Source organism: Hippocampus bargibanti, linkage group LG12 (assembly GCF_051943395.1).
Source record: "Hippocampus bargibanti isolate YZ-2025 linkage group LG12, ASM5194339v1, whole genome shotgun sequence".
NCBI lineage: Eukaryota > Metazoa > Chordata > Actinopteri > Syngnathiformes > Syngnathidae > Hippocampus > Hippocampus bargibanti.
This window is the reverse complement of record NC_142745.1, coordinates 2,496,397-2,517,544: the sequence shown is the minus strand read 5'-3', so window position 1 is coordinate 2,517,544 and position 21,148 is coordinate 2,496,397. Positions and strand designations below refer to the sequence as shown.

The window sequence follows — 21,148 nt, the reverse complement described above, 5'->3', positions numbered from 1 at the left end:
TTTTCAGCAGTGGATCAGGGACGTCACGGTGAAATGTGCACGTCTCCTACAAGTTAAATGTTCAAAGCAAACAGAAAGCTGTAGCAATCATTGACGAAAAGAGATTGTCTGACATCTCCAGTCCCACGTAAATCCGCTTCAATTCCAAGCCGAGACATTTGCCAATACAAGTCACTTAGGATTGGTTCCAGCTTCCTGAAGCTGATTCACGGTTGTAGAAAATGGATAGATCAAGGGTGTCAAACATTTTTTACTGCGGGCCACATTGTAGTTTCCTTTCTGGGTTTGTTATGAATTTGTTTATCTGTAATTAGAAGGAAAACTACATAAATAACGCGATGGTGAATCGCTGTGTGTTGCCCCAAGACTACCAATTGTGGTAAAATGCATAAAGGTTTTAAATTGACACAAATTCCCAGCAGACAAATCAGCCCATTTCCAACGGAGCTTTGGCGCCATCTTGTGCATTTTCTGGGAGGTTACATTGGAGTCCAGATGGCTCGAATTGATATGGAAATACTTCTTTAATCAATGTAAACATTTATGCTTTCCTCTTCAGAACTATTTGAATCATATTCATAACTGCATGAGTAACAAGAAAGCGTCTTCTCCGAATCTGAACTCTCTGAAGCCATTTTTTTATTCTGGATCAAGGCAAGACGTCCTGGTGTGACGTCACAAACTGGGGACTCATTTTGTGGCAGTTTTGGGACACTTAAGTCATTTTTATTGGTGTTTTACATTTGACTAAAAATGTCAGCCTGTGTGTTTTGGGTATTTTGGATCAGTGGTCCCCAACCTTTTTTGCGCCGCGGACCGATTTAATGTCAGACAATATTTTCACGGACCAGCGGATTGTTTTTTACTCATTTTGCTAGCTTACGGTGAGCTAATTTCAGCGGTATGTATCACGTGACCTAGACAAGCGTTTTTTGACATGCGTCAAGTGTAAGTCATAGACGGATGTGATCTGGTAATTTTTCAAAATAAAACAGTTCGGACTCAGATAATAAATAAAACGGAAATTATGTTAATTATTTATTATTTCTGCGCGGCCCGGTACCAAATGACCCACGGACCGGTACCGCTCCATGGCCCGGGGGTTGGGGACCACTGATTTAGATGCTATGAAACGTTTTTCTGATGTCAGTTAGGAAACAAAAAAACCTGTCGGTTTTCCTTTAAATATAGAACCAAATCATCCCTAATTGAAGGCCCACCCCCTCACCCCAAGACACGCACCGCTGTGCCGAAAGTTGTTTTGTCAGCTCTCTGCACTGCAATGTGCTTGTTCGCCATAACAACCCACCCCTGTGCTGGCTGCAGCAGGATTCTGATGTAATTGACTCCGAACTGTTCGTCTCTCTTTTGCGCTTGATATCACTGCTGACACCCACTAACTCCAATTCGGTCCCACCCCTGAACAAACCCTCCCCCTCCCCAGTTCTCGCTCTCATTTCTCTCTCTCGTGCTCTTGCAAGCACACAACTCCTTAAGCAATACTGTCTCGTCTTTAAATGTATTTGATGAACAGATGGAGATGCAGAAGGGGGGTTTTGGGGAGGGGGGTGGCAGCACACAAAAGTGAAAAGAGCCTGAAAGGCTGGTGAAGACCACTTGGAGTCATGTGACCGTGGACTGTGAAACCGAAGCGAAGCGATGTTTTCATTAAGAAGAGCCTGCTGCATGGGTAAGTCAGCATGCAACTACTGTATTTATTATCTTCAGATGACTCTGTACGCTTAAGTTTTACGGTCACGAAGAAGATGTATGTTCTGTGGAAGATAAAAATAACATGCATTTAATAGACCGATGGCGTGGTGTCACGAATATGTTGAATGCTTTTCGAATAGAATGAAAGCACTGCTTACAGAAGGCATTTTCGCGTAAATTGAGAACGAACTTAATCGCTGTGATATTCGTTACCTCGTTTGCCTAATTGTCGTGAGCATTCCGAGCCGTCGTCAAACAGGAAATAATTATCCCCGGACACTTAAACATGCTTGCTGGTTTGTTTTTAATTGAGCTTTAATGACCGTCCGCAACGCTGGCATTTCGTTGAAAATGTCACGAGATTCGGGATAAAATGTCAATGAAATAAATATCATTTTTACTTTTATTCACATTTTCATTTTCCTTAACTTTCTCATTGTTGTCAATGTATTTGTTGTGTTTCGATAAAAATGAAATCATTCACTGCCAGACGTGCAAAAATATGTCCACTTCAGTGCCATGGTTTTTGTCATTGTCACTTGTATTCCAGGACCCACAGAATATTGAGTTTTAGGACTACATAAACATTCAATACAGCGTTAGAAACCTTACACTCTCTTCTTTCATCAGAAAAAAAAGTATATTCCTAATTTATATGGGTCTGGAGTTATCTGAGCCTGAAGTGGGGGTGGCTGTACAAAATACAATACAATACAATACAATACAATACATGCATGTATTTCATATGTGCTGTATGTCATGAATATAAGCATATTTGACAATAAAGCTGACTTTGACTTTGATATTGAGTTACAGTATATACCTGTAGCACCTTAACATCAGCTGAAGCTGTAACAAAGCGCTAACATGGGGAAAAAAGGGAAATTCTGCCACCTTGTGGAAAAAAACATAGCCAGAGGCCATGGCCAGCGCTTTAAAATAAAACTCAAATTTGGGAATGGGGCTGTGCGTCATATATTCAATTCCTGAATAAATTTGTGAATGACTGTAAATGAGTTAAGCATCGGCTGATACTTGACTGTGAAATTTGGTGACAGTAAAAACGGAATTCCAGTCAAATTAACGGCAGCCTCATTTTAAGGTCTGCTCACGGAAGTGATGACCACGCTTCAAAACACGACAATAAAAAAGACAGATTTGACTCTTAAGTGACATGTGGTTGGCACCTAGAGATATTTGCTCAGCTCATGAAGTTGCTAAAATTAGGAATAAAATGTGACTTTGTTCTGCTTGCGTCTGGTTATTACTCCTGCCAAGATAGTGATGTGGATAATTTGATGTTCAGTCAGCCTGGAAAAAAAAATCTCTTTCAATGAAGTTGGGAAAAAAAATCCACAATAAAGTGGCCTGCATTAATGGTGAACACTTGTTGTGGTCTTGATTGAGTTGGGTCAATGTGATTATTCGTAAATTACTCCAATTTTGTCTAACTTAATATACTTAGGTTTGATAAACTTAAAGGACAACCGACACCATTTTTTTGTTTTCTAACTGACATCAGAAGAACATTTTATGGCATGTAAAATACCCAAAACACGCAGGCTGATATTTTTAGTCAAATGCAAAAAAAAACAATAAAAATGACTTAAAGTGTGCTGAAACTGCAAAAAATTGAAACCGGAAGTGGCCAGTTTCAGAAGGTCCCGCCCCTTAGTTCGTGACGTCACGCCAGGACGTCTTGCCTTGTTCTAGAATCAAAACAATGGCTTCAGATTGGGAGAAGATGCTTTCTTGTTATTCATCCAGTTATGAATATGATTCAAATAGTTCTGAAGAGGAAAGCATACATGTTTGCAAACGATTAAAGAAGTCCTTCTGTATCATTTTTAATCATCTGGACTCCAATGTAGCTCCCAGAAAATGCACAATATGGCGCACAAGCTCTGTTGGAAATGGGCTGATTTGTCTGCTGGGAATTTGTGTCAACTAGTATCAAATTGTAGTCTTGGTGCAACACACAATGATTCACCATCGCGTCATTTATGTGTTTTCCTTCTAATTTCGCCATCAACGCTGATCAACACAAAGTTTTCAGACCAAACAAAGTACCGCAAAATGCATTGTGTGTCGTTTTCTCGGTCAGGGGCGTTCCTTCAGTGACGTCACGTCAGGAATCGTCACCAACTCGAAGATAAGACTTCCTGAGTATTCAGCACGAGTCTAAAAATGTAAAATATAGCTCTATGCTGTGGAATCTTTGTAAAATAAGCTCAGTAGAAGTCATTTGAAGTGATTTTACAAATTATGGACACAACTTGTCCAGGGGCGTCGGTTGTCCTTTCAAGGAACACTTGAGTTGATTGATCATTGGTCCGATTAAAAAAAAAACGATGCTAGCCCTGAAGACTGTAAAGAAAAGTTTGGTTTATTCATTTTCAACAGTAAAACAACAGGATATAAAAGGTGCTTTGCTACTTTAGTCCCAGTGCACGATGCCATCATTTAGCATTAAGCAAAGGGCAGACATTTGTGTCAGTGGTAACTTTCCATGACATTTCCAGCAGCTTTAAAAGGCAAGAAAATGCAAATCAGGTGACAATTCTTTTTCCGTCTTTATGGCTTTTCATTTTCTGCTCAATTTGTCTTCTTTCTGCAGTGAAGTCATTTCCAATTGATCCTAAAATAAAATTGCGGTTAGGCCTATATGTGTTTCTCTTTTTAAAGGACAACCAATGTCTCCGGACAAGTTGTGTCCATAATTTGTAAAATGGCTTCAAATGACTTCTACTGAGCATATTTTACAAAGATTCCACCGCATATAGCTATATTTTACCTTTGAAGACTCGCGCTGAATATTCCGGAAGTCTTTTTTTTGAGTTGGTGACGAGGACGCATTGTAGCAGTCCTTCCATCACGTCAATGCATTTGGCTGTACTTGGCTGGTCTGAAAACTTCGTGTTGCACCAAAAAGAGGCAGAAGAGGGCGACAAAGCTCCGTGTAAGGAATTAATCAGCTTGTGGAAACGGGCTGATTAATTCCTTGCACGGAGCTTTGTCGCCATTTTCTGCCTCTTTTTTGGTGCTACACCCCCCCCCCGCCCCCCATTGCCTCAAAATGGCACGGAATAATTCTTTAATCGATTGCAAACATGTATGCTTTCCTCTTCAGAACTATTTGAATCATATTCATAACTGGATGAGTAACAAGAAAGCATCTTCTCCGAATCTGAAGCCATTGTTTTGATTCTCCAGCAAGGCAAGAAGTCTTGGGGTGACACCACGAATAAGGGGGCGGGGCCTTCTGAAACCGGCCACTTCCGGTTTCATTTTTTTGCCGATTTTGGACACTTTAGGTCATTTTTATTGGTGTTTTGCATCTAACAAAAAATATCATACAGCATGTTTTGGGTATTTTAGATGCTATAAAACGTTTTTCTGATGTCAGTTAGGAAACAAAAAAGTGATGTCGGTTGTCCTTTAAGCCTAATTCTGACTGTACAATTCCAACCCCTCCCATTCTGTTTCAGAAATTGGCCGTCATCCACGACAGTGTTTTGACTGCGCCGGCGTGGAATCAGTCATCCAAGCAAATATTTTAATTGTCATCGGCAGAGCCGCATAGTTGAGAATTGATGTGACACTCTAAACGACAAAAATCGTCGTTGCCGCTGTCATTCCATCCACATAATTAACTGTCAGTCAAACCCGCTGAATGAAACAACAATTACTGTACTTCACGCTTATTTTGTCTACCAGCTTATCAAATGTGGACCTCGCAACATGCAGAGAAGAGATATTTCACACTCAACTGCATGACGAAGACTAAAATTGAAGCCAACACCGGACACTGAAGGCCCACTATGGAAACCGAAGAAAGTCTACCAGCACTGTCCACAGCAGCATTAGTGGCCATTGTGTGTAACGCATTTGCCGCTATCTTCCTCCTCCTCCTGTGTCTCGTTCTTTATCGAGCTTGCAGAATCCCTTCCAGCCCAGACAGACTGATGGTTCTGTCTCCCAGTGAAGGAGAAGGCCGGCCTCGAAATGAGAAGTATCTCCTGACTTCCTGACTGCAGTGGGAGGAGTCATATGTAGCAATCAAAGTGTGCAAAGAAGCACTGGTGAAAAGTGATAATTCGCCATGTGTTCTGAAAATTCAAAAGCGGCACGGTCTTTGGATGAAGATAACGGTGATGTCAAGACACGGAAGCTGAATGCACACAAACTGAGGAAACATGATTGCTGGAGGTGGTTTCTAAATATAAACTGGCATTTCATCTCAGTATATTGCTGACAACAAGGACCGAGACTGCGTGAGTGTGTGTGTGTGTGTGTGTGTGTGTGTGTGTGTGTGTGTGTGTGTGTGTGTGTGTGTCATTGTCACTCATAAATCTAAGCAATCGAGATGGACACTTTACAGCACAGGTGTCAAAGTCAAGGCCCGCGGGCCAAATCCGGCCCGCCACATCATTTTTTTCGGCTCGCGAAAGCAAATCAAACTTGTTAAATTCCACGATGATTGCTAAAATCTGAGCCAAAATTTCATATTTTTGGATGTCAACCACAATAAGTCATTATTCTTGACTTCAGATTTGAAAACGAGTTATTAATTAATTTGCTGTGTGCTCTATATGTAATATTTGAAGGGATTTAAACATTCTAATGGGTTCCCCAAATTCATAACGGCCCTCGAGAGGAAACCATAACTACAATGTGGCCCGCGGCAAAAAATGACTTTGACACCCCTGCTTTACAGTCAAGTATTTTTATTTTTTTTGTGCGGGTGAGCAACGGCAGCCATTCGCGCCAGCGTTCACCCTACCCGGAAGTAACACAGCAGCAAAGTTATGAAAGGAAGTGCTGGCCATGGCCTCCGTCAATGTTTGCTAACGCTCCTTTCTTCTCCTCGCGGGCTCCTCAAGCCATGCATCCATCCAGCCTCAGATTGTACTATGTACAGTAATGCTTAGCACTTTATCGTCTCTGACATCCGGTTTCCTTTTACACAATATCCAACAAATGACAAGACCTTTTTTGAGTCGTACTTCACTGAACAAGAGCATACTAGCCGACCGGCAGCATGGTTGCTCAAAGTAAAGCTCTCCCTCTATTGTCAAATGAAGTCAAAAGACTCTGGAATGCTGCCCGGGACTACAAATGCACGTCAATGAACGTCATTTGTCTGGTTGAGGTCTGAAGATGTTTCATTTATCAGTCTCATTTGTTTTGCTGGTCATTTAGAAAGAATGACTGCTGAAGTGCACTGCAGTGCTAATATCGCTTGTTTCATGTAACATGTGCAAATGGGTACAAATAAATGTCTTTTATATGACAATAAGAATGCATTGTGATTAATAATAATAATAATAATACATTTCATTTTTAAGCGCCTTTCAAAACTCTCAAAGTCTCTTTACAGTCACAGGATCGGTTTTTCTGCAGGGGAGCAGCGGCAGTCACATGCGCCAGCGTTGACTCAACCCAGAAGTAACTCAAATAGATAGAAAGCTAGCTAGCTAATAGATAGCAAATGGGTAGCCAGCTAAATAGCAAATAGATAGCCACTAGGTAGCTAGCTAACATATAGCAAATAGATAGCTAGCTAGCTAGATAGCAAATAGAGAGCAGATGATAGCAAATAGATAGCTAGCTGATAGTTAGCAAATAGATAGCTAGCTAGGTAGCTATATAGCTAGCTAGATAGCAAATAGGCAAATAGATAGCCAGCTGGGTAGCTAGCTAATAGATAGCAAATAGATAGCTAGGTAGCTGGCTAGATAGATAGCAAATGGACAGCAAATAGCTAGCTAGCTAATATTCAGCAAATAGCTAGATAGCAAATAGATAGCAAGTGGATAGCAAATAGGCAAATAGCCATTTGGGTAGCTACCTAATAGATAGCAAATAGATATCTAGCTAGCTAGATAGGAGATAGCAAATAGGCAAATAGCCAGCTAGATAGCTAGCTAATCGATAGCAAATAAAGGGGTGATTTCACGTGTCACCCCTCCTAGCATTTTCATGGCAATTTAATCAACTATTAGAAATTGATAGAAAAATAGCATCATAATTACAAATGAACCAATAAAATGAAAATAAAAAAAATGCCTTTGATGTTCATGCAAGATGTTAAAAATGACAATAAATTGACATTCAGGGCAGAAGTGAAGTCTTGTTTTTTGTGTTGTTTTGCACTGACGTTTTGGACACAAGGTGACAAGAAAACCAAGCTGGGGTTCACTTGAAACTGTTTTGCTCCGAGTCCCTTAGTAAGTTAAGAAGTTTCTCCATCTTTGCGGTTTCCACTTCGGGGCCTTCAGGCAACTCCTGACCTTTTTTGCCCTGCAAACATAAGACTCGTGGCAGGCACACAAGATTTCTTTTGACCTTTGCTGCGTAAACACAATGAGATTATATACACGCTGAAACTGTCTGCGGCCAGTGTATTGAAAAGAAGAAACTGGGTGACATTGCAAAAAAAAAAAAAAATAATAATAAATCTGTAAACTGCACCCCGATGCATACATAAAACCTTTAGATGCACTGTATAGAAACCTTTAATATTTAATGTTTTGAAAGTCTTTAGATGATTAAATTCAATACTTTTATGCTCATAACTGCAGGGAAGCCCCATAGGTATAACGAAATGGATAAACTGCAGGAAAAATGAGACAACAGCCCTTTTAAATAAGACAAGTTAGATCATCTATTTTTTGCATATCTAATGACAAGCGGCTCTGCTAATTGTTGACTTACTGAGTTTAAAAAAAGAAGGTACAGTGGGACCTTGGCTTACAAACTTAATTGGTTCCCAGACAGTGTGTAAGGTGAAAAGTGTGTATCCCAAAAATTAATTTCCCATAGTAAACCATTAAAATGAGAATAATCCGTTCCCAAGTCTCCATAAAATATAATTTTATAATAATAATAATCCATTTCATTTCTAAGCGCCTTTCAAAACTCTCAAGGTCACTTTACAATCAGAAAATCGTTTTTTTCTGCGGGTACAAACAATACACCTTATTATATGTATAATAAATGTGCTATTGTATTGTATTGTATTGTATTGTATTGTATTGAAATAAACACACTGCAATGTATAATAAAGTCATTTTATTTACCTTTGTGATGGTCGTTGATGGCGTGATGGAATGGGGTTCAGACTTCTCTCCCTGTGTCATGAAAGTCCGGTTAGGTATCTTTTTCCAAAAAAGGCCGGTCTCATCTGCATTAAATAATTGCTGAGGTATGTAGCATTCTTATTTCACCATTTCGAGGAATGATTCCTTGTAGGCTTCGGCATCTTTACGGTCAAAACTGGCTGTCTCACCATGACGAGTAATGATCTGTTGCTCGCTTTAAAATCATCAATAAACGGCGAACTTCCAGGTTGCCGCATGACGATATCAGAGTGAATTTGCCGTGCAACCCACGCACCTTTAATAGCTTCTCTGTTGCGAAGGATGGTAGCAATGGTTGACTTAGCTTATCCGTACTGGGCCACTAAATCAGACAAACGCACACCTCGTTCGTGTTTTTCAATGATTTCCTTCTTCTCCTCGACTGTAATTTTGTTTTGTGTCTTCATCGGCTGAACACGAGCCTATGCTGGGGTCTTTTTCGGTCCCAATAACAGCAAAAGTATCCGTGATAATAGTTAATGATCCGTGATTCGTAAGGCAAGGTGTTCGTAAACCGAGGCCCCACTGTATAAACAAATGGTTGCTACTTCCTGCTGGTCTTCTTAATCCGGACTCTTACCTTTGGTTTCTTACGGAGGTTCGGGGACAATTTCAGGCTGATGACGGAGCCTCTGTTGTCTCCCACGATGATGATGGGATGGATAGGATTAAATTCAACATGAGTCAATTTGGCTTTATTTTTTGCCACCACCGCTTGTTGGCAGATAGCTTGATACTTGTTGACGCTCAAGTCAAAAACGTGGACCTGGAAAATATGATCAGGGCACTTCATGAGATGTGCGAACGATGGATAAGCACATGGACAATCTTGTGATATCCAATCAAAGAGTCGCTTTGTAAATTGTGCCTTTACAAAGATTTATTTTGAATTTGGTCACGAGACATTCTCAAGATGAGCCTTGAGCAATTGTGATGTCATTTTTAGTCGACGGCAAGTGACAAAATGGCTGCTCCATTATGACATCATGCATCATATACTGAAAGGTGCTTGTAATATCGCACTCTCATGGCGCGAAATAAGTGTTAATTATATTAAGGAGTAAATGAGTGACTTTACAAAGCAAAGATGACAGCGCAAACATGGATTTTCACAATTATCTCACAGAGCCCAGCGATATTTCATCTTTACATGACAATTCCACATCTGTCAGCTCTGATTTCAAGTCTCCCCAAATGAGAACAAGAGTTCTCTTTTGGCACAACACGTTCTTTTTCGCGCCTCAGGCCTCCGGGCATGTTGTCATCCTCACAAGCACATGATCGCAGACAGGATCAGTCGAAATGAGTCAAATTGATGTCACAGAAAAATGACAAATGTCATGTATTAAGAAGGTGACATTATGTGCTGGAAAAATCTTTTGACCTCTGGGGGGGGGATTATTGAGCGCGTGCTTAATTCTATGCAATTTAGATTGACAGGTGACAGAGCCATAAGTGACATTTATAAATCTAATGACTGTCATACAGTTGGAAAACACAGTGTGACCTATTCACTTTCTGAGAATCAGCTTGGCAGAAGAGTTCAAAATTGGCTTCAGCCCGAAGATTAATTTCTGAACAACTGATGATACTCATTATTTTCGTTTTACGTATTATTTTACAGCTGAGACTTAATTGACCGATTTTTTTTAACAGCTTTCTAAAACGGTGGAGAGATTTATTATTGATTTTTTTTTTCATTTTTTATGTATTTATTTTTAATTATCCATGCATTTATGCAAACATTTATTTATTTATTTAAATGTATTTATTTATTGGATAACAAAAACGAAGCACTCTGAGGTGTGTGCAAACAGTTATTTATTTGCTTATAAGTATTTATTTATTTATTTATTTATTTATTTGTTTATTTGTTTATTTGCTGACAAAAACAAAGCAGTCTGAGGTGTATGGGTGGATAAATTAATACCTGCCCAGTGGCATGTGCAATCTCCCAATGTGGAATAAAAATGGCATCAGCAAAAAAAAAAAAAGATTCTGCTGTATTAATAATAATAATAATAAAAATAATCCATTTCATATATAAGCGCCTTTCAAAACTCTCAAGGACACTTTACAGTCACAGGATATTTTTTTCTGCGGGTGAGCAGTATTGACAGTACAGTATTTTCACGTTTTTAAATGATGCGGGAATTCCTGTTTTGCCGGTGAGGGAGATTACATATCAACAATCTTATTTGAAATACCGAGTAGGGTGAGAAAAAAAAAGTATTTTCCATTCTAATTAACATTGCAGGTCATTTTGAAAATGTCTCAGTGAAAAATGCATCGTGATGACAGAATTCTGGCGCATGCAGGAAATGCGGGTGTTTTAAAGGTTACACTTGCTCCATATTAAGATTGCCTCAACCTTGGCTGCAATGCGTTATCGTGACTGCTGAATTTTTTTTTTAAATTGCTTTAAATTTCGTGTCACCTTTAGATTTTAATAACAATATATAATTGAAAATGTTAGGCAAGACAATGTGCTACTTAATTTGTGCGATTTGCTATCTATTTGCTATCTAGCTAGCAATTGTGGATGTGTCAACTAACCTCTTGTTTATGCACGGTTTAGCCGCATTGGCTGAATCTTGGTTACTTAAAACCATCAAGTCTGATCAGATTAGCGTTTGATTATTGTTTTTGTTTGACCTGCTTGATTTATTTCTTTCAACTAATTCTTACCAATCCTTCTGTGGTGACAGCAGCAAAGCTTGTGGAGGAGTGAGGTGACCAGGCCACATCAGCAACTGGAGCATTGAGCTCAAATGTCAACATAGGAGTGCTGGGAAAACAAAACAAAAAATCAGACAAGCCCCGTGAGTATTATCGGTCTTCATTCATAATATATTGATTGAAATTTCAGCAAGCGCTAGTGGGGTTTTGTTAATAGAATTTTGAAACCTTTCAAACATGGCTGACTTAGTTTTCACTTGAGTTGGATAATTTTCGTGGTGCTAAGGACAGGCGAATAAAAACAAGTATTGTACAGGATTTAGAAAGGAAAAATTAGGAATGGAAAAATGATATAAGGGGTGTTTTGGGCAAAAATGTACTTTACATAATGTTAGGGATCATTGTATTTTCTCGATACAAATGGTTTAGCGCAGGGGTGTCTAAACTTTATGCAAAGGGGAGCAGATTTGGTGTGTTAAAAATGTAGGGGGCCCAACATGACAGAAGTTCTTCAACAAAGTATAACAGCAATTCATTTCAATACATTTCAGTGAAATTCCTGTTTGTGTTTCACATTTGTTTTTTGTATTGAAATTTTCATCTAGTACAGTAAAGTCTCGTTATATCGATATTCAAGGGAGTCCGAAAAAATATCGATATAACCGGGACTATCGATATATCCGACTCTGTTTGCATGTAATTTTCTCCGTGCGTGCATAGAAATAGTATCGATATAACCGGGACTATCGATATATCCGATATCGATATATAACGAGACTTTACTGTATTTTGGTTCACTTGAAACATGCATATCACAATTCGATTGGCATTGAAAATTTTCATGGGATAGTCACTGAATGTCACTTTTTAAGACAAACATTTTTGTAACAGTTTAATAGAAGTAATTGTTTTGTTTTCTTTTTGTGGATTGTCGCCATTTTAGAAATTTGGGAAGCTCTTTCAGGCCATTACTCGTATACTAATTTGCCGTTCCTAATAGATAGCAGCATTTAGCACACGCAGGTAACAGTGCTACTATCTAATGTATTAATTCTACTTTTTTTTTTCTTGATTTTATGATGGAGGCTGCGGGCCAGATGAAAATTGACTTGGGGCCGCATTTATTTATTTATTTATTTATTTATTTATTTATTTATTTGTTTATCTATTTGTTCATTTATGTGTTCATTTATTTGTTCATTTATGTGTTCGTTTATTTGTTCATTTATTTATTTATATATTTTGTCATTTATTTATGTATTTGTTCATTTATTTGTTCATTTATTTGTTCATTTATTCATATATTTAGTCATTTATTTATGTATTTGTTCATTTATTTGTTCATTTATTTATTTATTTAGTCATTTATTGATCTATTTGTTCATTTATCTATTTGTTCATTTATTCATTCATTCATTTATTATTTATTTATTTATTTATTTATTTGTATTCATTATGTATTTATTTACTTTATTTATTTATTTATTTGCTATTTATTTGTTATTTATTTATATGTCCAGACTTTGGACATCTTGTAGCAGTCAAGCTAACACGTCTAACAAAAGTGTTATAAAATCATGCATAGAGAATGTAAGGTCCTATGCAGCACAATAAAATATGTACAAAGACACGTATAAACACTCTTTGTATTCAAAGTAAGATTTGTACTTTTTTAATCTTTCATCCAGCATTAGTCTTACTTGACAGTATGGTCCCAGATTTTGATAGTCCAGTCTGAGCTGCAAGAGATAAAAACCTTTGGGTGGTAAGGATTCCACTTGACGGCATCCACTGCCATGTGGTGGGCAGCGTAAGTCTCAAGGAATTGGTTGGAGTAATTCTTGGAGCACTGGAGAAATAAGAAAAATAGGATACAGTGTTGACGAATAAAGTGCATGCACTCTCAGACTAAATCAGCTTTATGGCTTGTGGGCACAGCTGCTGTATATCAAGCCTCTGATTGTTTTGATTGACAGCCAAATCTTGGGTGGTGGAGTGAATTTCAACATACCTTATGTATTTTCCCCTGTTCAGTGCCAACGACAAAAAGCGAGTCGGTCTGTTTGTGGAAGTCAAAGCATATACCGCCAACTGCAAACAAGGATGATGGATGGAGGCACTTAAAAACACAGTCCACAATCATAGACAAATGCCTGACTAATGTACACAAAGCATTTCACCATAAAAATAATCTTGACAATTTCTGGTAGGGTGTTACGATACTATCACAAGAAAGTGAAATCCCACCAGTGTTGCGCTCCTGAATACCACCGGGACCATCCGACACACAATCAGTCACGGTGAGCCTGATGATATCCGAGAAGACCAGCTCATTCTGCAGACGTGCAAATAACATGATGATACATTTACCCACACTGTGCTAAACAAACTAGTAGTAGAGTAAAAAATAAATCAACAAATATATATAGAAATAGTAAATAAATACATAATGAATACAAATAAATAAATAAATAAATAAATAAATAAATGAACGAATGAATGAATGAATGAATGAATGAATAAATAAATAAATGAACAAATAGATCAATAAACGAGTAAATATATAAATAAATAAATGGACAAATAAATGAACAAATAAATGAACAAATACATAAATAAATGACAAAATATATAAATAAATAAATGAACAAATAAACGAACACATAAATGAACAAAATAATAAACGAATAAATAAATGAGTAAATAAATTACCAAATAAATGAATAAATAAATAACAAATTAACAAATAAATTAAAAAATATATAAACGAATAAACGAATAAATAAATATATAAATAAATAAATAAATAAATGACTAAATGAATAGACATACGTATGTACGTACGTATGTACGGGTGTACAAACATAAAAAAATAAATAAACAAACAACCAAATAAACAACCAAATAAATAAATAAATACGCAAACAAACATTAAAAGTGACCCTGCTTTGTAATGAACTGCTTTAATGCCAACTCGTTCAATTCCAGGAAGAGAGTCATGAGTCATTTGCCTTTGGCTATCTCATCCATTTTGTGTCCCATTTCGTTCAAAATATAAAACCTATTATGTTTTGAGAAGTAACCATGGATTATACTATCCAAACGTAATATATCGATACCGTTCACAAAACCGACCTTGATGAGTGTCCAAGACACTACACGGCCATCAGAGGAGACAGAATAGAAATTGTGCTTGTTGTCCATGTCGTCGTTCTGCCATCGTACCTGATTGAAACGCCATCATCAATTACAAGAAACCAATTTTTTTTTACATAACAGACCATGACTGATAAATATATCAATCCATTTTTCTTCAACCACTTAGCCACAGCGGGCTTGCAAGTAAGCTAATTGTATTTTATGTCCCGTCATATAATCCCTCACCTGCCAGACAGGGTCAGTGTGCTTGCCAGTTTTCACATTGCTCTTGTATTCAGATTCCGCTCCCTTCTTCTTCAAGTTGTACACACAAACGCAGCCGTCGTACAAACCGGCTGCCACCAAATATGAATATCGCTTATGGATGTCGAGGCTCATGACTCCGCAACCTGTCGGGAAGATGTACTCGGGGAAGGTGGCGTTCTTCAAGGTGTAGAAGAGGAGCATCCCACGGCCCTGTTTGCTGAAGTCATCTTAAAAATAAACGAAATGATGTTTCTACGGTCATGCTAATCATCACATATGCGTCTTGGAAAGTCAAATCTTGCTTATGTTCATGCCAATGACTTACAAGATCCCAAGGCCACGCCAAAAAGATCGGGATATTTCTCATTCCTGTGGTATAAGGCACATACATGAGTCTTCCTGCTCTGATCTTGCCGTTTAAAGGACAACCGACGTCTCTGGACAAGTTGTGTCCATAATTTGTAAAATGGCTTCAAATGACTTCTACTGAGCGTAATTGACAAAGATTCCACCGCATATAGCTATATTTCACCTATTAAGACTCGCGCTGAATATTCCGGAAGTCTTGTTTTTGAGTTGGTGACGAGTTCTCACGTTACGTCACTGAAGGAACGCCCCTGACCGAAAAAAGGACACATTGTAGCAGTCCTTCCATCACGTCAATGCATTTTGCTGTACTTTGTTTGGTCTGAAAACTTCGTGTTTCACCAAAAAGCGTCAGAAGAGGGCGACGAAGCTCAGTGTAAGGAATTAATCAGCCTGTGGAAACGGGCTGATTAATTCCTTACACGGAGCTTTGTCGCCCTCTTCTGCCTCTTTTTGGTGTTACATTTCCCGCCCCCAGATACCTCAAAATGGCACGAAATAAATTATTTAATCAATTGCAAACATGTATGCTTTCCTCTTCAGAACTATTTGAATCATATTCATAACTGGATGATGAATAAGAAAGCATATTCTCCGAATCTGAAGCCATTGTTTTGATTCTCGAGCAAGGAAAAACGTCTTGGTGTGACGTCTCCAACAAGGGGGCGGGACCTTCTGAAACTGGCCACTTCCGGTTTCATTTTGAAGTCGTTTTTTTGGACACTAAGTCATTTTTATTGGTGTTTTTTATTTGACTAAAAATATCATACTGCGTGGTTTGGGTATTGTAGATGCTATAAAACGTTTTTCTGATGTCAGTTAGGAAACAAAAAAAGTGATGTCGGTTGTCCTTTAAGTTTGCGCGGGCCTACCAGCAAAGTGCCGTGACACTCATTGATTTGGCTTTGTCGTACTGGAACTTCCACAAGGGAAGAAGCGTGCCCTCTTGTTCCCTGAATTCATCTGCCGCATCCTCAAAGTATTTGAAATCTGAGAGGACGCATGAGGAAAATGGAAAATATTATAGTGGCGCTGTTACAGACTACAATTTGAATCGAGAATCTCACACAAGCATTGGACAAAACAAACAAATAAATAAATAAATAAATAAATAAATAAAGGAACACATAACCACACAAATGAATGAATGAATGAATGAATGAATGAATGAATGAACTAACAGATATACAGACGATTAAATAAAAAGAAGCAAATAAATAAATGAATGAATAAATGAATGAATGAATGAATAAGTAAATAAATAAATAAATAAATAAATTACACAAAACTATAGATAAATAAATAAGTAAATAAACACATAACCACACAAATAACTGAATAAATAAATAAACTAACAGATATACAGACGATTAAATAAAAAGAAGCAAATAATTACATGAATAAATGAATAAATAAATGAACAAATAAATAAATAAATAAATAAACTACACAAAACTATAGATAAATAAACGAATGAATGAATGAATGAATGAATGAATGAATGAATGAATGAATGAATGAATGAATGAATGAACCCACCGTGTGCTATGTCATTGCATGTATTCTGATTGACCATTCGTTCCAAAAGTGTGACTGGTATGGCCATTGTTGTGATGTCATCATTCTGCAGAGAGAAACAAATATATATATACATATTTATATATACAATTTGTCAAGCCAATGCAGAAAAAAAAACACGGCAAGTAAATTGAGGTATACCTGCGTGTCATTGGTTGTCTTCTTTTTGCTGTGGTCACCGTCTTTCTTGATTTGGAAAGCTTTCTGCTTCTCTTTTTTCATTTCTTGTTTCCGCAACTCCTCCGTGTATGCATCATATATCTCCCACTGAAAAGACCAAAAAGACTTTTTGAGCAATTTTAAGTATTTTATAAATATTCTTATAACGGAATTGAAGTCAGAGAATCCGCCACCTGAGTCGCGGTGGCCGAATAGTTGCAGCGTGGAGGCGGTGCCGTTTGGCAGCTTTTTTCCTGCATAGAAACACAACTTGAAGTCTTGACTTGTTTTTTTTTACTCTAAGAAAAAGACAATAGAAATGAGATTTTATTTCATTCCTACCCTCAGTGCATTATTGAGTGTTTGCGAAGCTCTTTCGATAAAATTGAACTGGTTTGTACATTTTGTCTCCTGCTCATTTGTTTTGGAGGCACCGCTATCCGACCTGTCGTCTTCTCCAACATCCTCATCCTCATCTCCAGATGCATCCTGCAAGGAGACCGACAAACAATCTGAAGCTAAAATCACACCGAGTGATTAGATTAGATTAGATTAGATTAGATTAGATTAGATTAGATTAGATCAGCCTTTATTCGTCTCACAGTGGAAAAATTTACATTTCACAAGAGTAAAGTGATGAAAGTGATATTTGAACTACGTACATTTTTTCATGAAACGGTTTTGCACATTTACAGTATATAGTTGATATTTTTATTTTGCTATGCTTAGAATATCTTGTTTTCTATCCTTTCACCCCCTCCGCCACCCCATCCCCTTTCAAATTGCTGCTGTGGACTGCAAATTTCCCCATTGTGGGACGAATAAAGGTTTTCTCATTTTGATTCTGATTCTGAAAAGAAGAAGTAAGGAAAAGAAGATGACTTAAGGATCCTCAAATGACCAGAACTGAATGTTTATTTTTCACCCGCCCCCCACAAAAAAAAAAATCTGTAATATAAACGAAAAAAAAACCCCAGTTTACCAATGTTTCTGTTTTCCCCCCATCAGGCTCGACTCCAGTATCAACCGTTGTTGTCTCTGCAAACAACCGAGATGCTTTTGAATTTCAAAACATGCTAATAGCGACATTTTGTGGCCTAAAGATGAACTGCATCCGAATTCAGTGTACTCAGGCGATCGATGCGGACAGAAAGAACCCTAATAACACACAAAAGGTCTGTATTTACCCAGATTTTTTTTGCCATAAAACATAAAATGTTAGCGAACACTGAGAACACCTTCTAGAAGGTCTTCACTGGCTACTAGCCTGCGAGCCTCATCCGAGTCCTGATGAATGAGACAACCATCCAGGACAAAGTGGACAGCCATCTGATCAACAACACTGGTCAGCTTAAAAGCCCCTTCCTGAAAAAGACAAAAGAGTTACCGTATCCGAAATATTCATTCCAGTTCAGTGTCCTACGTGGTAATTGCAATGATACGCAACGACGAAAGTCTGGTTTTTCAAATGATGACCTGTGATTGATGGCAATCACAGGTCATTAATTTTAGCACTAACGAAAGTCAATACCGTATTTTCCGCACTATAAGGCGCACCTAAAAGCCTTCATTTTTCTTTTCAAAAGCTGACCATGCGCCTTATAATGTTTTATACTACGTATATGGAAATACAGTGATACTTTGGCTTACGAACCCCGTGGTTTACGAACGTTACATTTATGAAATTTTACCTTGGCAAACAAACTTTACCTTGGCTTCTGAAGTTTTTTCGTACACGGAGCTGCCTCAATGAGTCATTCGAAAATGCGCCCGTTCTTCTAACAAGAAAATGGCAACCGACTGGTTTTGTCCTGTATTCCCCACCCCCAGTCTTTGGTTAAAGCCACGTGATTGGTCAAGAACGCAGCAGTGAGGGGGGGGGGGGGTGGTTTAAACATTAAAGAGACAGGCAGATGACAGTGAGAGAGTTTCATATTTGATAGTTCAAAGGCAGAGTGTGGACTGCAAGGTTAAAATATCCCATAAATGAGGCTCCAAAAACAACCCGCACAAGCCATCTGTACACTTGATGCAAAAAGCTATCAACCCAGCTAAACAGAACACAATTGATGGGGAACTAGATAAAATTATCACAAAGAAAGGACCTACAAGGGTTCATTCCTCAAGATGGTGAAAGAAGAAGGCTACGTTCCTCATCAAGTGTTTAATGCTGAGGAAACCAGCCACTCAATTCCATCAAGCCATCAACGACCATAACAAAGGTAAATAAAACGACTTTATTATATAGTACAGTTTACTTTTTTTAATTATAATACTATAGCACATTTATTATACATAAAATAATGTATATTGTGTGGAGTTTTAAGGGTTAGAAAGTAGAAAATTATGTTTTATGGGGACCTGAGAACGGATTATTCTCATTTTAATGGTTTCCTATGGGAAATTAATTTTTGGGATACACACTTTTCGCCTTACACACTTTGCCTTAAATTCGTAAACCAAGGTATCGCTGTAGTCATTCGTTGAAGGTGTACTTTATAATCTGGTGCATTATATAATTGAGAAAATACAGTAATTTTCTGCGCTCAGGTTTACCTTAAAGCTGTATCGGACGATATTTTGCGGCGCGTGTGGATTTTTGGCTGTCAGAATCCTTGTGACTTCCTCCTTTAACTCCTAGTTGGATTCATATAGAAACAAATAGAGAACATATACATATACATATACATATACATATACATATACATATACATATACATATACATATACATATAATCCTGAGTCGTTTATCAGTGTAACTCATATTGTCAACATGATGAGTTGTTTTTTTTTTTTGGTGAGTTTTCTCTTACAGCTTCAGTGAGATCCAGTTGATCAGCAGGTTTGGTAAGTTTGCCATGAGTCCTTTCTTCCCATCCATAATCACCAAAATCATCTTCCTCATCCTGTAATGGTGCTCTGTGAGTTGCTCTGTTTTTTCCCCCCCAACTCCATTATTTGTTCTTAGTGCAAAATTATTTGAAGAAATGTAAATTGTGTTTTTGAAGAAATGACTCACCTTTCTCTTATTGGTTGCTTTTTGTGATTTTGAAGCAGGCACCTTCTGAACAATTGAAAAAAACAACAACAGCAACCAAAGATTACAGACGCTCATTTAAAATTTCAATATTACATATCGTATGCTTTTATTCAATGAGCCACAGCCCTGTGTTATCTATTTCTGATGCGTTTATAATAAGTCCATGTCGACTCCATTGATAAATGGTACCTTTTTCCCAGGTCCTGCAACATTATTGATTGGCATCTTCAAACGTAGTCAACTTTGGATCGGACTAAAAAGCAAAGTGGCAGCAGATGAAGCCTGGCTTGGATGCTCCTGTTGTATACTGGTTGCCAGGACGACCACAAGTCTCAATAGAGCTTCTTCGATTGTCCTGCTGGGAGCTCGCAAACAACTCTTGAGGTGCATTACTGCCACCCAGGGATAATAATACCTCTACTGGCCCACTTAAAGGACAACCGACGTCTCCGGACAAGTTGTGTCCATAATTTGTAAAATCACTTCACATAACTTCTACTGAGCATATTTTACAAAGATTTCACCGCATATAGCTATATTTTACGTTTTAAGACTCGCGCTGAAAATTCCGGAAGTCTTGTTTTTGAGTTGGTGACGCGTCCGTACGTGACGTCACTAAAGAAACGCCCCTGACCGGAAAAAAAGACACATTGTAGCAGTCCTTCCATCACGTCAATGTATTTTGCTGTACTTGTTTGGTCTGAAGACCTCGTGTTGCACCCAAAAGGATTTTTTTCCAAGTCCTCCAGTTTCATCCCGCATTCCAAAAACATCGATGAGAAGGTTTCTTCAGCCGTCATCTGTACAAAAGTGAAGGTTTCGGACGTTTCGCCTCCTATCCAAGAGGCTTCGTCAGCGAACTAAAGTCTGACTGGTCGTATCGGCCCCATTTATATATCCCTAATGTCCAGACCTGGTGGCGCCGGACACAGCTATGATAGGTCCCTACTCTCAGGTTGGGGGAGGCGCGGGACCCCCCCCTGTGGCCCCACTGATTGTTCCTACATTCCTGACTAACGATTGGCCTATTACACCCACTCCCCCCGGTATCACCTCATCAGCATAA

At 38.2% G+C, this 21,148-nt stretch overlaps 1 protein-coding gene across 2 annotated transcripts; it reads right to left on the bottom strand.

Annotated features, from left to right (window-relative positions):
• Nucleotides 1-5,988: 5,988 nt before the first annotated feature.
• LOC148889960 (dynein axonemal intermediate chain 1-like) lies at nt 5,989-20,374 on the bottom strand. Of its 2 annotated transcripts, XM_089009351.1 has the most exons (20): nt 20,272-20,374; nt 20,062-20,106; nt 19,856-19,948; nt 19,599-19,679; nt 18,281-18,407; nt 18,025-18,080; nt 17,385-17,531; nt 17,237-17,296; nt 17,025-17,150; nt 16,845-16,929; nt 16,178-16,295; nt 15,265-15,308; nt 14,919-15,166; nt 14,670-14,759; nt 13,782-13,869; nt 13,546-13,625; nt 13,235-13,383; nt 11,544-11,643; nt 9,436-9,621; nt 5,989-8,016 (listed from the first exon to the last, which is right to left on the bottom strand). In XM_089009351.1, the coding sequence occupies exons 1-20, from the start codon at nt 20,305-20,307 to the stop codon at nt 7,912-7,914; spliced, it is 2,064 nt and encodes a 687-aa protein (XP_088865477.1). In that variant the 5' UTR covers nt 20,308-20,374; the 3' UTR covers nt 5,989-7,911. The 2 variants fall into 2 exon arrangements, with proteins under 2 accessions (XP_088865477.1, XP_088865476.1); XM_089009350.1 differs by having other exon boundaries at nt 20,062-20,309.
• Nucleotides 20,375-21,148: the final 774 nt, after the last annotated feature.